Source organism: Diadema antillarum, unplaced genomic scaffold (assembly GCF_040938485.1).
Source record: "Diadema antillarum isolate AM-2024a unplaced genomic scaffold, OU_Dant_1.0 scf00000167, whole genome shotgun sequence".
Lineage (NCBI taxonomy): Eukaryota > Metazoa > Echinodermata > Echinoidea > Diadematoida > Diadematidae > Diadema > Diadema antillarum.
Genome location: NW_027271056.1, coordinates 3,236,553 through 3,250,822, shown reverse-complemented (window position 1 = coordinate 3,250,822; position 14,270 = coordinate 3,236,553). Strand labels below are relative to the sequence as shown.

At 37.9% G+C, this 14,270-nt stretch overlaps 1 protein-coding gene across 1 annotated transcript in view; it reads left to right on the top strand.

The window, feature by feature from the left end:
• LOC139722575 (paired amphipathic helix protein Sin3a-like) overlaps positions 1–14,270 on the top strand; it is a 36,341-nt gene that overhangs the window by 3,818 nt on the left and 18,253 nt on the right. Inside the window, exons 2-5 of the mRNA XM_071633865.1 lie at positions 11,498–11,734; positions 12,280–12,418; positions 13,323–13,510; positions 13,854–14,019. Coding sequence (XP_071489966.1) covers positions 11,544–11,734; positions 12,280–12,418; positions 13,323–13,510; positions 13,854–14,019 — 684 coding nt within the window. The 5' untranslated portion in view covers positions 11,498–11,543. The remainder of the gene's footprint in view (positions 1–11,497; positions 11,735–12,279; positions 12,419–13,322; positions 13,511–13,853; positions 14,020–14,270) is intronic.

The window sequence follows — 14,270 nt, the reverse complement described above, 5'->3', positions numbered from 1 at the left end:
AGATTATTATTTAACACAATATTACCCCGCATGTAAAGGACTAGTAAAAAAATGAAATCATTTGAACAGAATAGTAGAAGTTTGAAAATTGCATCTAAAACGAGAAAGTTATCAAAGTCACAACAAAATAGTAATATTAGGGGCAAGAATGTATCTCTTGGAGGAGGTGATGTCATCAACTCATAACACTCACATGGGTCTACATGTACAATCCCCAAGGTTAAGTATAATGAGTTATTAAAGGGGACCATCAGGCTGAGGAAGACCTTTGTTTATCTGTGTTTGCCATGAAAGTATAGAGCTGTATGCCAGGGAATATCCTTAGAATGCCTGTGACTTCTGTTAAAGGAATGATTTACCGTTTGCAGATGAAACAAAAACCCAGCATTAGTGCTTTGAAATAGTTCCAAAATGTGAGTTTGGGATAGAAACAACCACTGTAAAAATTTCAACATGTATAATCAATGTTAGATATATAAATGGATAAAATGTGAACAATAGTTATGCTATAAATATTGGCAAATTAAACCATCTACAGTTATGGTTTAATTAGGAAAATACTGATATCTCCTTGTATTTTAGGCTTTTGTGCGAAAATTATATATGGTAGGATGTTTTGTGATACAACAGACCTACACATATGCATCAAATGTGATATCTTGAACACGTTTTGAATCACTGTTCCCAAAGATAAACAGGACCTTTAAGTTAGATACCCAGTAGTGTAGAGATATGGTGGAGTGAGAAGCTGACTTGACTCAGATGTACTCATAAATCCCAGTTACAAATTGTGTACAGCTTTTATACACAGTCAAGAAGTCTCCACTGGAAATGAGCTATGATGAGCATGGGCTTTATTGTGCAACGTATAAATGTGTACATGTACAAACATACAGCTGTACATCATGTACATACAAGTGTAGGACAGTTGCTGATGGAATTCTATTGCAGCAAGCCTGCGCTAGCCGGGGTTTTGAATGTACCCCAGTGGGCATCGAATGAAGTTTGATTCAATCGGGCCAATCTTGTCTGCCCACACTGACGGGTCTTTAAGAAAATCTGGTAAAATCTTTTCTCTAGAATCTTCACAGGGCAAATGAGTAAGTTTTAATAGCCACAGCGGCGATTACAGTGTGATAACGGGACATGCATGCGTTTCACAATAAGTAGGGCTATTTCACACAATACATGGGCTATCGGAAAGCAAGCCCTATAGTGTGTGCTAATGAAAATATTACAAAAATGCATCAGTCATACTGCAGAATCCTGATGTAGAACTTACATCATTCACTTCATGTTTGAACCCCCCCCCCAAAAAAAAAAAAATGAAATAGAATAAATGAATGTTATTGGCATACAAAAACAGATAGAAAGTACAAATGAAATTTGTCATCAATATCTCGAAAAGCGATGAAAGTTTTGATCAGAATGAAATCTTACACGTACACAACAAATTTTGTACCACATTCTTTTTTTTTTTGTTTAACAACCTCGGGATGTAGCCTTTGTACGTGTACTACTTTGGCACTATGACGCCCCGTATGAGATTGGAAAGGAAAATAGTGAATATGAACCATAAAAGAGTGTAGCCAGTATCTCCTTATGGCTTGAGAGTCTCTTTGGCCCGAATTGCAAATATGAAAGTACTACTGTAACTAGTGGGATCAGATATACAGTTTGTATGTTGCCCTGGATGGAATGTTTTCTTGTTGTTTTCCTTAATATCTTATAATCTGAGAAAAAAAAAATTGTAACCACCAATGAAAATTTAGTGTAGAGATACCTGGAATAGCACCAGACTATGGGTTTCTTGTTGAAGCTGTGTTTGTTGCAGAGAATTTTCCGGTCAATTCAATTGTACAATCCAGAATATAGGCTTTCATGCACGTGCCCCTGTGCTACATGTACAGTATAGCACCATAGCTTGGTAGAAATACACAGATTTAAAGCTCTAAAGCAATTTGAATTGGCAATTTTGTTTTGACTGAACAGCAGTGGTGGTGTTTGCAGACAATGGTGATGGTGATGATGAGTGAAAAACTCCCTGAATTGCTATGAAAAGCAGGGAGGAGTACTTTGTCTTTAGGCCCATTTACACTTACTTGGAAAAATCGCGATTTTTCTAAAATCGCGACATTTGGGTGCAAGTTGCTAAGCAACTACACCCAAACACCCTCGAAACATCGACAGAAAAATCGCCAGCCGGAGTGCGATTTTTTGAAACATCGCGATGTTTGAGGCAAAGTTTGGCGAGTGTAAACCCAAGCTGCAGAAATATCGCGATTTTTCATCACGTGACCTTCGGTATCGGATTGCACCGGACGTTTACGTTTATGCTGCAGGTAAACGGCCCATCCTCGGCTCGTGGCCTCTCACTTCCATGATGAAACTATATTGTACGGTATGAAAACTAGTAACAAACCTGTAGTTCTCCAACCACGTATCATCACCCCATAATGTTCTCCCAGAAATGCGTTGATTTTGGGAGTGCCCATACTGCTCTCGGTATACGTTGCTTCGCCTAATGAAATACCAGTCCTAAGTCCTACTTCTCACTTTCGTCATATCGGCGAAATTTCATGATCCTCCTGAATGCTACTTTCATCAACTTTTCCATACTAAGCTGAAGTTTTACACACCTGCTACGTATGTGATCTAATATAGCAAGCTATATAGTTTTACGGTAAGTTTACACTCTCGAGAAACACACATTTACCCAGTATGTGTGTATATGGACTGATAAAGAGCCCTGGCTCGACGTTTCAACCAGCTAGCTAGCTCTGTGAGTGTGAGCAAAATAGACTGCACTGCACTTGCAGTGAATCGGATAGCCCGCGCTTCCACTCGTATACCGTGTTGAAGAGAGGTAAACTACACATGCGCACTACCGACCAAAAAATTGCGATGTTTCGTGAAGCTCAAACTGCGCATGCTTTTGCGCAAGTGTAAACGGTGGAACCAAAATATCGCGATTTTAAAAATCGCGCAGTTAGTAGGTGTAAATGCGGCTTTTGATACCTCTACTTCACCTTGACCTTCAAAGTGCTGGAACAAGAGGACCAAGCAGATTGATTCTCAAATGTATTTTAGGCTTAAGTATTTCTCTTCAAGACACATGTTGAAAAACACATCATGTGAAAGAAGCAAAGGATTTCTTTCGTCAAACAAGTGTGCAGTCTAAATGCTTGTTCAGATAAATTTAAATTTTAGCATTAATTTCTTATCTGTTTTCTTTCTTTTTTTTAATTGTTTAAAGAATTACCAGTGCAGGGTGCTACACAACTTTATTTTACCACTTGCCCAGTCGGGCAAGCGGATTTTCAAGTTTGGTGGAAACACTTGCCCGAACATTAATTTTACTTGCCCGAACATTAATTTTACTTGCCCAAAAGAAATTCCAAGAAAGAACTAAATAACATAGAAAATCATGTGATAGTCAAGGGCTTGATAAAACACAATCATTTGATTAAACAGCACACATTGATTTGCATGCTTAAACACAATGGACTAACAAACTTGGTCTGATCAAGTGCTGCCGTTGCATTGCACTGGAACTTCTTCAAGTAAGTGTTGGAAAGTTGCTGAAGTGAAATATAATGTGTGTTGCATCACTAAAACAGCCATTATCTTTGGGCTTCTGTATGGTTGACTTTGTAGGTTTGTTGGGGGGAATAAGTGAAAAAAAAAGATGGCTTCAAACTTTCTGCTTGCCCAATTTGGGCAAGCATTTGTTATCATCAATGTTCAAAAACACTTGCCCGAATTTGATTTTCACTTGCCCCGGGCAATTGGGCAAGTGCTTACACTGTATGTAGCACATTGCCAGTGGGTATTTACAACAATCTGTGAGGCCAGTCAGAACTGTTAATGTTCAGGTGAGGGGAGCGGGTGTGTTTTTGTTTTGTTTTGTTTGTTTGTTTGTTTGTTTGTTTGTTTGCGTGTTTTAATTTTCAGCCAGTGTTTGTTATTAGAAATAATCAAATGTACAGGGAAGATCCAGATCTCGAGGAGCACCCTCACAAACATATGGTTTACAGGCAGCTTTTGTGAATTGCTCAAAAAAGCACTGACTCTTGCCTACATTTCTCCTGCACTGTTCTGTTCACTGAACAAGAAGTACAGAACAAAAAATAAAATGCTTACTGGGCTACAATAAATACACAACTGTAGATGTGCCATGTCCAACAGGGGATTTTTGCCATGTTATTTTGTGACATTATGTTATTAGCACTTGGCATTCAAAAAACCTGATCGAAATGCTTCAGAAAACAGTGAAGTACCAAGGTTTGTGATTTACAATGTACAATGTACGACTGTATGTCCTTGACTTATTATATGATGTACAATGTACATACTCCTTTTTCTTTCTTTTTTTTCACCATTCTTTGTATGTGATTTAGCACATGAAGATCATGACTGTATTGAAATGAAAGTAAAGTGTAGCTCTGTTACGCTGGATTACCTACCAGCATTCAAATGGTACCTCGTGGGTGTGCGCATACAGTACTCATGATCATGGGTCATAAAGTAACCTTTTTTGGGGGGGAGATGCTTTCTGAGTATCATTAATTGAAGGCCAGTTACTTTTAGGGCACATTAGGCATTCAAAATAGATAAATGATATCTGTAAGTGAGTTCAAAATACATGTTGAGGTATGAGACTTGCTTGTTTTCTTTGATTGCTTCATGGCAAAAATCGAGTGAAAGGAGGTACATTGTACAATGAACATTGAGCTTTTGAACAGATTTTAGCTCATTGCAGCATGAAATTGATAGAAGCTCATATCATAGACATTGCAAGTGCTAATATTTACATCATCATAACCCTGTGACATTTACCAGGTATAGTACATGTAGATCCTTTACATCTGTGACCTCGGGACATTATCAGCATTCAGGAATATAATTGTTAACATTCTAGGACTTTAATTGAAGTTTGATTAACATTATTCAGTCCTAGCATTTAGAATCAATTGTATGGATGTCAGCTAAGCAATTTTATAGCCTTAGATAAACAGCCATCATGACCGTTATTATGTGTTTCATCATGACATCTTATCTTTATCATTTTGTTCCTGCCACTGTGATGATACCAAATACTGAATATAATTCGGTAATATGTGGGAGTACTGACATCTGCAGAATAGTACACTGATAACCATGGACAGACATTTTTTTTCCCCCTCATCTCTTGTTTGTACACCCAGTATACAATGTATATTTATCATCATTGTCAATGTCATTCTTAACTGCAATCGCACTCCGGCTTTGAAAATAAGTGTATGAAGCAGACTAAACAGTTTATTAATACAATTGTAGTCATGCTTTACATCAAAACATACATGTACAATGTATGCATGTGGCATGATTAGATAAAGAATTTAAATTAAAACAATAATTAACAAGTTCATTGTAAACATATGCTAATCCTCACTACATACAGTACATAAAATATAATTTGTGGTTTCTATCATTCAGTCTCCACATGCATTATACAGTCCCTTGAGATTATGAGTGAACATTAGTAAAATGTCCTCTTGTTTATCTTGATTTCTCTGTACTATGCTCAATTTGTTCCTTTCTTTCTCAATTATTCATGAATAGCAAACGCTGTGTTCCCTGAGTTTTGTACATCATTCTCTCCCTTCTTTTCTCTCCATAGTATTGAAGTTCATCTCTCTTCAAGATTGTTTTACCCAGGTCCCCCATATATGCAAAAGCTGTGTCTTTTTCTTTTTTTTAATGTTCATTTGTACCCTCCCACTCTCCCTCATGGAATGTATGAAGAAACATACATGAAATAAACATGGATACTAAACCATAGTTTCCTGGTCTGTACTTTAACCTGAACACACACTCAATAATTGGATATTTACTGTTATTCATGAAACATATTATTGATTGAATCCGTTGAATGCAGAGCTACCAAGTCTCACGCATTCTGCGTGAGACTCACCAGTCCGTCTCACGATCTCACGCACGGCACCCATTTTTCTCACGCATCGGGAGCATAGCTTGAAGTAAGAGTTGCAATTGAAGGCATATTTCCCTTTTGTCTTTCAAAATAAGTAAAAAATAGTCACTCCTGTATCGCACCATTAAGAGCTAAAAATTGAAAAAGCTCCCTTCCATGGGAGGGCGGACACTCCTCTCCCACACCCTCCCCTCGCTCGTGGTCGCTTCAGTCCCTCGCTCACATACATGCAGGTACGCCGAGATGCCAAGTCATGAAAATCTCACAAAAATTTTTTGAACTTGGCATCTATGCGAATGTATTCTAGAAACAAGTGATGCAGATATGAGGACTTGTACAGGCTTTATTTGACTACGAGTAAATATAGTGTGCACCATAATCCCGATCTACAGTAGTTATTAGTAGACTCAGAAAATAAAATGACATGAGTTCTGGTTTTGTTCATAAATACACAGTGAATCACACTTTATGATATGCGCATATGGTCTAGTGTTTGCTCAATTGGCATCAATGATATACGTGTGTATCTGAGACCTGCTGTGAATTTGCCACATTCATGTGTACTACATGTATGTGTCCTATGTATTCAAGACAACAAGACATTACCTAGAAGACATCACTGTTGAGCGTTCAAAGACTGATGTAACATGCTACATTGTACAAGTAGTCAACCTTGAGTTATTTTCTCATTTTGTTCAATGCTTGTTTGTTTCTTTTTTTTTAAGGTGTTGTGAATTTGAATAATTGGCCGAACATACAATGTACAAGTGTGTACATGTAGGTATCATTTTGGCTATATTTTGACTGAAATGAGATGCTTCCTTTGTTTGGCTTTTTTATTTGTTTTATTTCTACAAGGATGCCAGTTTTCAGGCAAAAGCCTGAATTCAGGCCCTGGCATTTTCAAAGTTCAGGCTTTTTTGTGTACAAAGGAGCTTCATGTAGATGTATTTCAGGCCTTCTCTTTCATTCTAACTGGCATCCCTGTTTCTAACTTCAAAGAGAGGATTTTGGTTGTAAAGCTGAATTACCATGTGTGCTATAAAGGTGTACAACATGGTTTGCTTTGACTGTAAATAACCACCACAAACAGCTGAAAGAGGTGTTTGTTATTCCCATACAATGCTGTTAAGAAGAGCTGATAATGTATCTTTAATTTTTTCATTTGGATGTGTTTTTTTCGGTCTCTGTTTTTAGTTTGTTTTTGTTTTTTTGCTACTTGAAGCTGTCTAACTCTCCTTTCAAAATCAACTGAGGAAAAAGGTTTTGATTTTTTTTAAAAAGAATGAATAAATGGCGTTTAAATTCAAATTTATGAATGCCATTAAGGTACAAAGTGAGGATTCGCAATAATGGGTCTTTTCCTGTGTTGTGAGAACTCCCCAGATATAAAAAGCGCTTAAGTTCATGAATATAAAGGAGGGTATTTCCCTCGTGTCACATGCTCAGTCAGGCTGATGACGACACATGTAGATGACATCAGTGCACTGAATTGCTGGCAAATGGGCAAGACTCCTGTGTTGTACTTTATATGTACGCTGTAGTTGTACCAAGCTAGGTAGATAAATTTTGGCTTGATGCATTTCTATGTAAATAAGTTTCAGCATGTCCAAAATAAGAGTGTAATGGGAAGGATGTAGAATGAAGAGAGTGGGTGGGAAAGGAACTCTCTTGTTTCTGGTTGCATACATGTATCTGTCTGTCAGGTACAGGTGTACAACTTGTATGTTGCCTTGAGTACACAAGTTACTCCTGTGACTGCATACGTACCATGTTCAGATGTACATATGTACAATGTACAATGTATCTGAACTGTAGTTAATGTCATATTTCATTCTTTTAACAGAATATTTAAAAACATCAAAGTGCAATAGAATATTTGTGTTTGCAGTAATAAAATGGCATTCTTAAACCTCCAACAGTGTTATTCCATTACAGAATAATAAATATGTTTAATGTATTTGTGTTATTCATTTGCACAAGGAACCCATAAGCAAATGGTCATATACACTGTAGGTATTCTGAGTAGAAGGGTCGATTTCATCAAAATATTGAACGCACAACTACGCTGTCATACAGTATGCTTGACTTCTAAATGCTTCATTCATGTATCTGAAAATGCCTTCCATCATGTAAGTCATTAATTTGCCCAATTTGATGCTTGCTTCTCATGATTTTATCATTTAGGCTTTCCAGTGAGTCTGTTGCTTCTAATTTTTCTTGGTAGAACACACCATGCACACAGGTGTCTATAGACATGCCATAAATAGTATTGTAGATCCAAAGATCCAAAATCCATTGTAATGCTATACATTTTCTTGTAAAATTCCTCGACATTTGTAAACCTGCCACTGTGATAGATACAATGTGTGTTGCATTGAATGTGTAACGGCAGGAAAGAGGTACACTGTCTATGAATAGTTATTGAGGCCCAGTGAAAATGGAGTTCAGATAAAACAATGCTTAGCGTTTTATGATGACCTTGTGTTATGTCACATCATATATGGGTTTGCTGGTTCCAACTAGTCGGATATATGAGTTTGTTCATATGCACTCATTTGATGGACCGTAAGATGATCGTGACCAATGCTTCAGCTTAATAGATATGCTTTTGCTGCTGTAATGCCATGAAATGTAGTATAAAAGCCTCACCCCATATGATACTGTAGAGCAGCAGAGGAAGCATATCATTATGTTTTTGTGACATACATGTACATTGTACATTGTAGTACTGTATTGAATCTGACTCTCCTTTCCATGTACCTCCATGACTACAGCAGTGGGTCTAATTATATTTCTTCATTAGCACTACAAAATTCAAAAGTGATAATAATGTATCAATTGGCTGATAGAAAATACGGCTTTTTATTTATGTCTTTTTGGCTTTCCCGACATTTGAGCTAATGGTTACATGTTGTAAGAAAAAAAAATGCACTGCTGTACATGAAGCTTGCATGCTGAATGAATAAGGGCGAGTGCTGGTTCAGTTGGCCCTGCAGCCTTGAAAAAAAATGCACTGCTGTACATGAAGCTTGCATGCTGAATGAATAAGGGCGACTTTATTGATACTTTATTGATGCGACTTCATTGATACGGGTGGGTGTACAGCAGTATGTTTTATGCATCATCTTGATGCCTGCCCCGCAGAATTCAAATTCTTTGAGTCACACTAGAAGAAGCAGTATCCTTGAAAGGTATATGATGAGGTAAACACTTGTGGAATTTTATTTCTACAAAGTTGGATTAAAATTGTATTTACCACATTGGGCCATCAAAATTTTACTCTGGATTTTTTTTTTATTTTTATTTTTTTTTTGCCAGCCTGATATTTATTTTTCACTGACCCTAGGCTGAAAGATCATTGACAGTATTAAGCATAATGTTATATTTTAAATTATTTAATGTCTAATATGCTAGCAGTGCCAAGGCATAATTTAAGAGTATTAGGCCAAGTAAAAAAAGAAAGTAGTTTCTCGTCCGGGTTTTTTGAGCAAGGCGATGAGGGAGGTCCTTACTATTTGATATCTTACTATTTTTTCAAGGATCGTCAAAATGAAAGTAATATGTGTTTCTCGTCCGGTAATTCTGAGAAAGGTAACGAGAGAGGGCTTTACAATTTCCTATATTCAATTTATGAAATGAAACATCACTCTGGTAGCTGTGTTATGAGACCAGGTCCCAAGTGTACGTCTTGCCTGCACTCTGTGCATTTTCAAACAAATAGATATATGTGCCATACTTGAAATGAAACTTCATGCATGCAGAAATACATTTGCTTTTTCTTTCCACTACAGATGTCAAGGGAAAATGACCATCTTAATACTGGTATTTAGTGTTGTAATGGCTTTTCTGATACCAGTGTACTTGCAATTCTGATGTATTGTGCTATTAATTGAAACAGGTATAAAACATGTCTTTCAACAAATGTACAACTGAAATAAATTCCATGATATTCAAAACACTAGCTTTATTTATTGGTGTTTGTGACTTTTTGTGTCCACACAGCTGGTATGTATATCTGCAGTTCTTCACTGTACAATTGTAGCACATTCAACTGGAAACTGGCTTGTACAATTGCAGATGGATGTCAAAATGATACTGATATGGCATTCTAGCATTAAACGTTTAAAGATGTTTCTTCATGTTCTAAAAAGACATTTGATAATCACTCATTATTTGGATGATGAATGATTGTATAACAGTACACACTACAGATGATACCACTCACGGCTGTGTCCGTGAATTTACATCGTGAAGAAAAGTATCCCGCAGAAATACGAGACAAACCAGAATCCGTGGAAAAGTTATTTATTTTATAGATACACCCATTTAATAATTCTACATTTGCTGGAAAAGCGCATTCATTTTCTCTGCAAAATAGAATGTATCGCCGTGACAGACCAGGGGATGGGGACCCTGGACAGCTACAAAACACGCACACTTTGCCGATATACGGTGCGGCACGGCCACTGCACTGGCACCAGGGAGGTGTGGACCTCCCTGCTGGCACCGTACCTTCCGACACTGCACACACATGCACATAGTCACAATGACATGAAAATGTATACAAACTCGATACCGTACAATCCTCACAAGCATTTGTACAGTACAATTCATCCGCTTAAAATATCAGAAACGGGGAAAAATACGAACAACGCGCGAAATATGCGTGGAATAACAGCGATTGTTCGCAAAAATGTTGCCGCTATCGCGTTCACGACGTACCGAGTGCGCTGTACATCACAGCCCAGTAGGCCGGCCCGCCGCGCCGCCCATCCAACTACAGTGCAGTTCGACTGCTTTGTGGGTCATTCCTTCTTGCCGATCGGCCGAGCTCGCAGTGTGAAATGCATGCGTTATTACATACGCACTACACACAGAAGCTACAGCTGTACTACAGTCTACAGCTAAGTAGAGGACGCAAGGCGTAAAAATTAGAAATGAGACGTCACGATTGGTAGGTGAATTGTCGATCTTTTTTTTTTTCGGCGGCCGAAAAAATAGTAAATATCAAAAAAGTCGATGCGGCAACTGAAAATCGATGCGGGCGGGGAGCGGGCTGGGACGAGAATTATGAATTTCTTGGTATTTTCAGCGCCATTTTGAAAATAGTAAATAGTACAAAAATTGATGCGGCGGCCAAAATCGATGCGCGCGAGGACGAGAAACTGGTTTCTTTTTTTACTTGGCCTTATATTTTGTGCAGTGCAATAGATTTTTCTCTGATTTTGCTTTCAGAAAATTGTGTGGATGCCACCCTCTCTATTGTTGTACATGATGGTTAGTAATAAGAAAGAGCATAGGAGGGTGACTTCATTTGGGAGATGGGTGCATTGCTAATGACCTGGCAGTATTTAAAGTCTTTCATGAATAGGGCAGTTTGACGATGCACTGCTGGTGCCTGTGTAAACCACTGGAAGTGATGGCTGTGCTAGTGAGAGATTTCATTCCTTCTATGTAGTCGGAATTTGAATAATTTTTTTTTTGTTTTGTTTTTTAATTGTTCCCCCTTTCCTGGAATAGTGGCAGAGGAGCCCTCGCACCTCTTCCTGACCAGTGTCAAAACAGAATGAAACGTGCTGGTGTGGAACCTCAAGAGAGTGCGTTCCCGCCCCAGCGAGTCAACCCGACTGCGCCAGTGGAGAGGGTGATAGGCAACCAGCGTGTGCCTCTTGCACCCTCAGTCCCCGTCTTTGAGCAGCAGGGTGTATCTGAGAATATGGCCAGTGGGTTACACTACCAAGCAATGCCTGGCTATTCGTAAGTTCTGACAGTATTTCTCTTTTCCTGTAAGCTATGCACAGATGCAGACTGGGCAATTACTTTATAACTAATTACAGATTACATCAACATTGTAATGCTGAAAGGAGGTAACAATAAGAAGCAATGTACAGTGCAAATGTGAAATCCAGTTCCACTTGTCCAAACAGTTTTCAGTGATGTTAAGCATAGTGTCGGTTTTTCTTTTTACCATGTTACCAATGTTATTTACCCCAATGTGTTCTTGCACATGTTTGATTCCACATTTGTGGGATCAGACACTGTTCACGTCTCATATTACTAGTACTCTTTGTACTTTGTACTAATGTATGCATACAGATTCTCTTTATAATGAATAACTGCCATATCCAGTGATATGCAATTCTGAGGGTATTGTGCATGACCAAATTAAAAAGAAAATAGCATTGTGAGATTTTTCTTTTCAGGGTTTAATTAATAAGATACTACACTTCTCTGCGATACATTTTGATCGCATTTTCATGCATGTGCTTGAATGAGTCTCTTGCAATGTTTGATCCGGACAGAGTGGCTTCAGTTGGGCAACCAGTGAGCCATCATGGTGGGGTTCATCATCAACCCCACCCCCATCCAAGCCACCCCACCCCTCAACAGGCAGCTGCCCATCAGCAGCAGACTATTCATCAAGCTCAAGCACAGTCCCAGGTAGCTGTTCCTCATGTGTGTTTCACACATTTTATAATGCTTCACACACTTTATAAAGCATAAAACATAAAGCTTCACACATTTGATAATGTGATTTGACTGCCAAGTTTTCATACTCTGCAGGTAATGTTCATTATGTTGTGTGTGTGTGTGAAGTTTTTTTTCTCTGTAAGTTTTTTGTTTTGTTTTGTTTTGTTTTGTTTTGTTTTGTTTGTGAAAGGGGGTCTGCTTTCTATACTATTATGCATGGCTTGTCCAGAAGCAATTACCGGTATTTGGACAGTTGTAATGATAATGATGATGATAGTAATGACAATATTTAATTTACTAAAAAGATGTAATAATTATGAAGATAATGAAAATTGTAGTTTGTATGCCTATCATTGGAACCTGCTACAGAAATATTACATCCAATGGACTATTTAGATAAGGTGGAATAGTATGTTTCTTCCCCGTCAGTCAACAGAAATGAGTGGTCATGAGTGACTTCATTTATCTAAAGCATCACACATTTCATAATGTGATTAACTGCCAAGTTTTCATACTTGGCAGGTAATGTTCATTATGTTTTTGTTTGTATTTTTTTTCTTTGTCGGTGCATAACCTTTTTGTTCAACTGAAACTTACTTTATTTTCATATGAAACCAAGTAGAAGGTATTAGTAGTTGTTTTTCAGATGTTGATCAGAATAGATAGTTAGCAAGAAATAATTTGAATATTGTTTAGGGAACTATTTTCCTGGCTATACAAAATGTCATTTGTTTGGCAATTTTATTACATCAAATTGTACATCATTTGACTAAAATTGCTATTAAATTTTGAGAAGGAAAATTATTCCCTGTTGTTGGTCACAATGACAATGAATATGGAATGAGGCAAGCTGGATGCTGTTTTTGTGTTGTAGGCACATGTTGCTCAAGTCCAGGGACAGCAGCAACAACAGCAGCAGCAGCAGCAGCAACAGCAGCAGTACCAGAGACTGAAGGTTGAAGATGCCCTGTCTTACCTGGATCAGGTCAAGCTCCAGTTTGGTAGCCAGCCCCAGGTCTACAATGACTTCTTGGACATTATGAAGGAATTCAAGTCACAGAGGTGATAATGCTCTCAGGATTATATTTCATCATACTGATATCTTAACATTTTCAAGGATGAATATTGTACCAGTTTGTACCTGATTCAAAGCATGTAAGCTGTCCCAGATTATTGACAGTTTTCGACAGAAAGGAAATAGTATGTATATTTTGGGAATTCTGTGTATCAGGATGATTCAAAACCTCAGACTAACAAAGACAATAGCCATTAAAATGTCTATTTTCACTGTTTTCCTTGCTTGGTTTTGTGCAGTCACTCATATAGCTGTGTTCCCTTGTGAAAGTCAAGACTACATTTTCTGTATAGTTTTAATAAAAACCTTTTACTCATTTTGTACTTGCAGCATCGATACACCAGGTGTCATCAACCGTGTGTCCAACCTCTTCAAAGGCCATCCTGACTTGATCGTGGGCTTCAACACATTCTTGCCGCCAGGCTATAAGATTGAAGTTCAGGCCAATGACCCCTCACAAATCAATGTCAGCACCCCTGGCCACCCAACACCAAAGGTATGGACCGTGTACACTAAAAAGTAGTGAAGTGAAGGTGTAGGCATAGTGTTAGAGTGTACAAGCTGTTTATGTTACTTTTAAATGACTTGGTGTACAGACATCGCTCTTATGTATTGTGAAATAGATGCCTAAAATGTTGGTATACTTTACGTTTAGGGAGTTTCCTTTTCACATATTAGAATGTGTTTGCCTACTTTCTTGATCTTTCGCGATAGGAACCATGTCTTTTTGAAACAGAAATTTTCTTT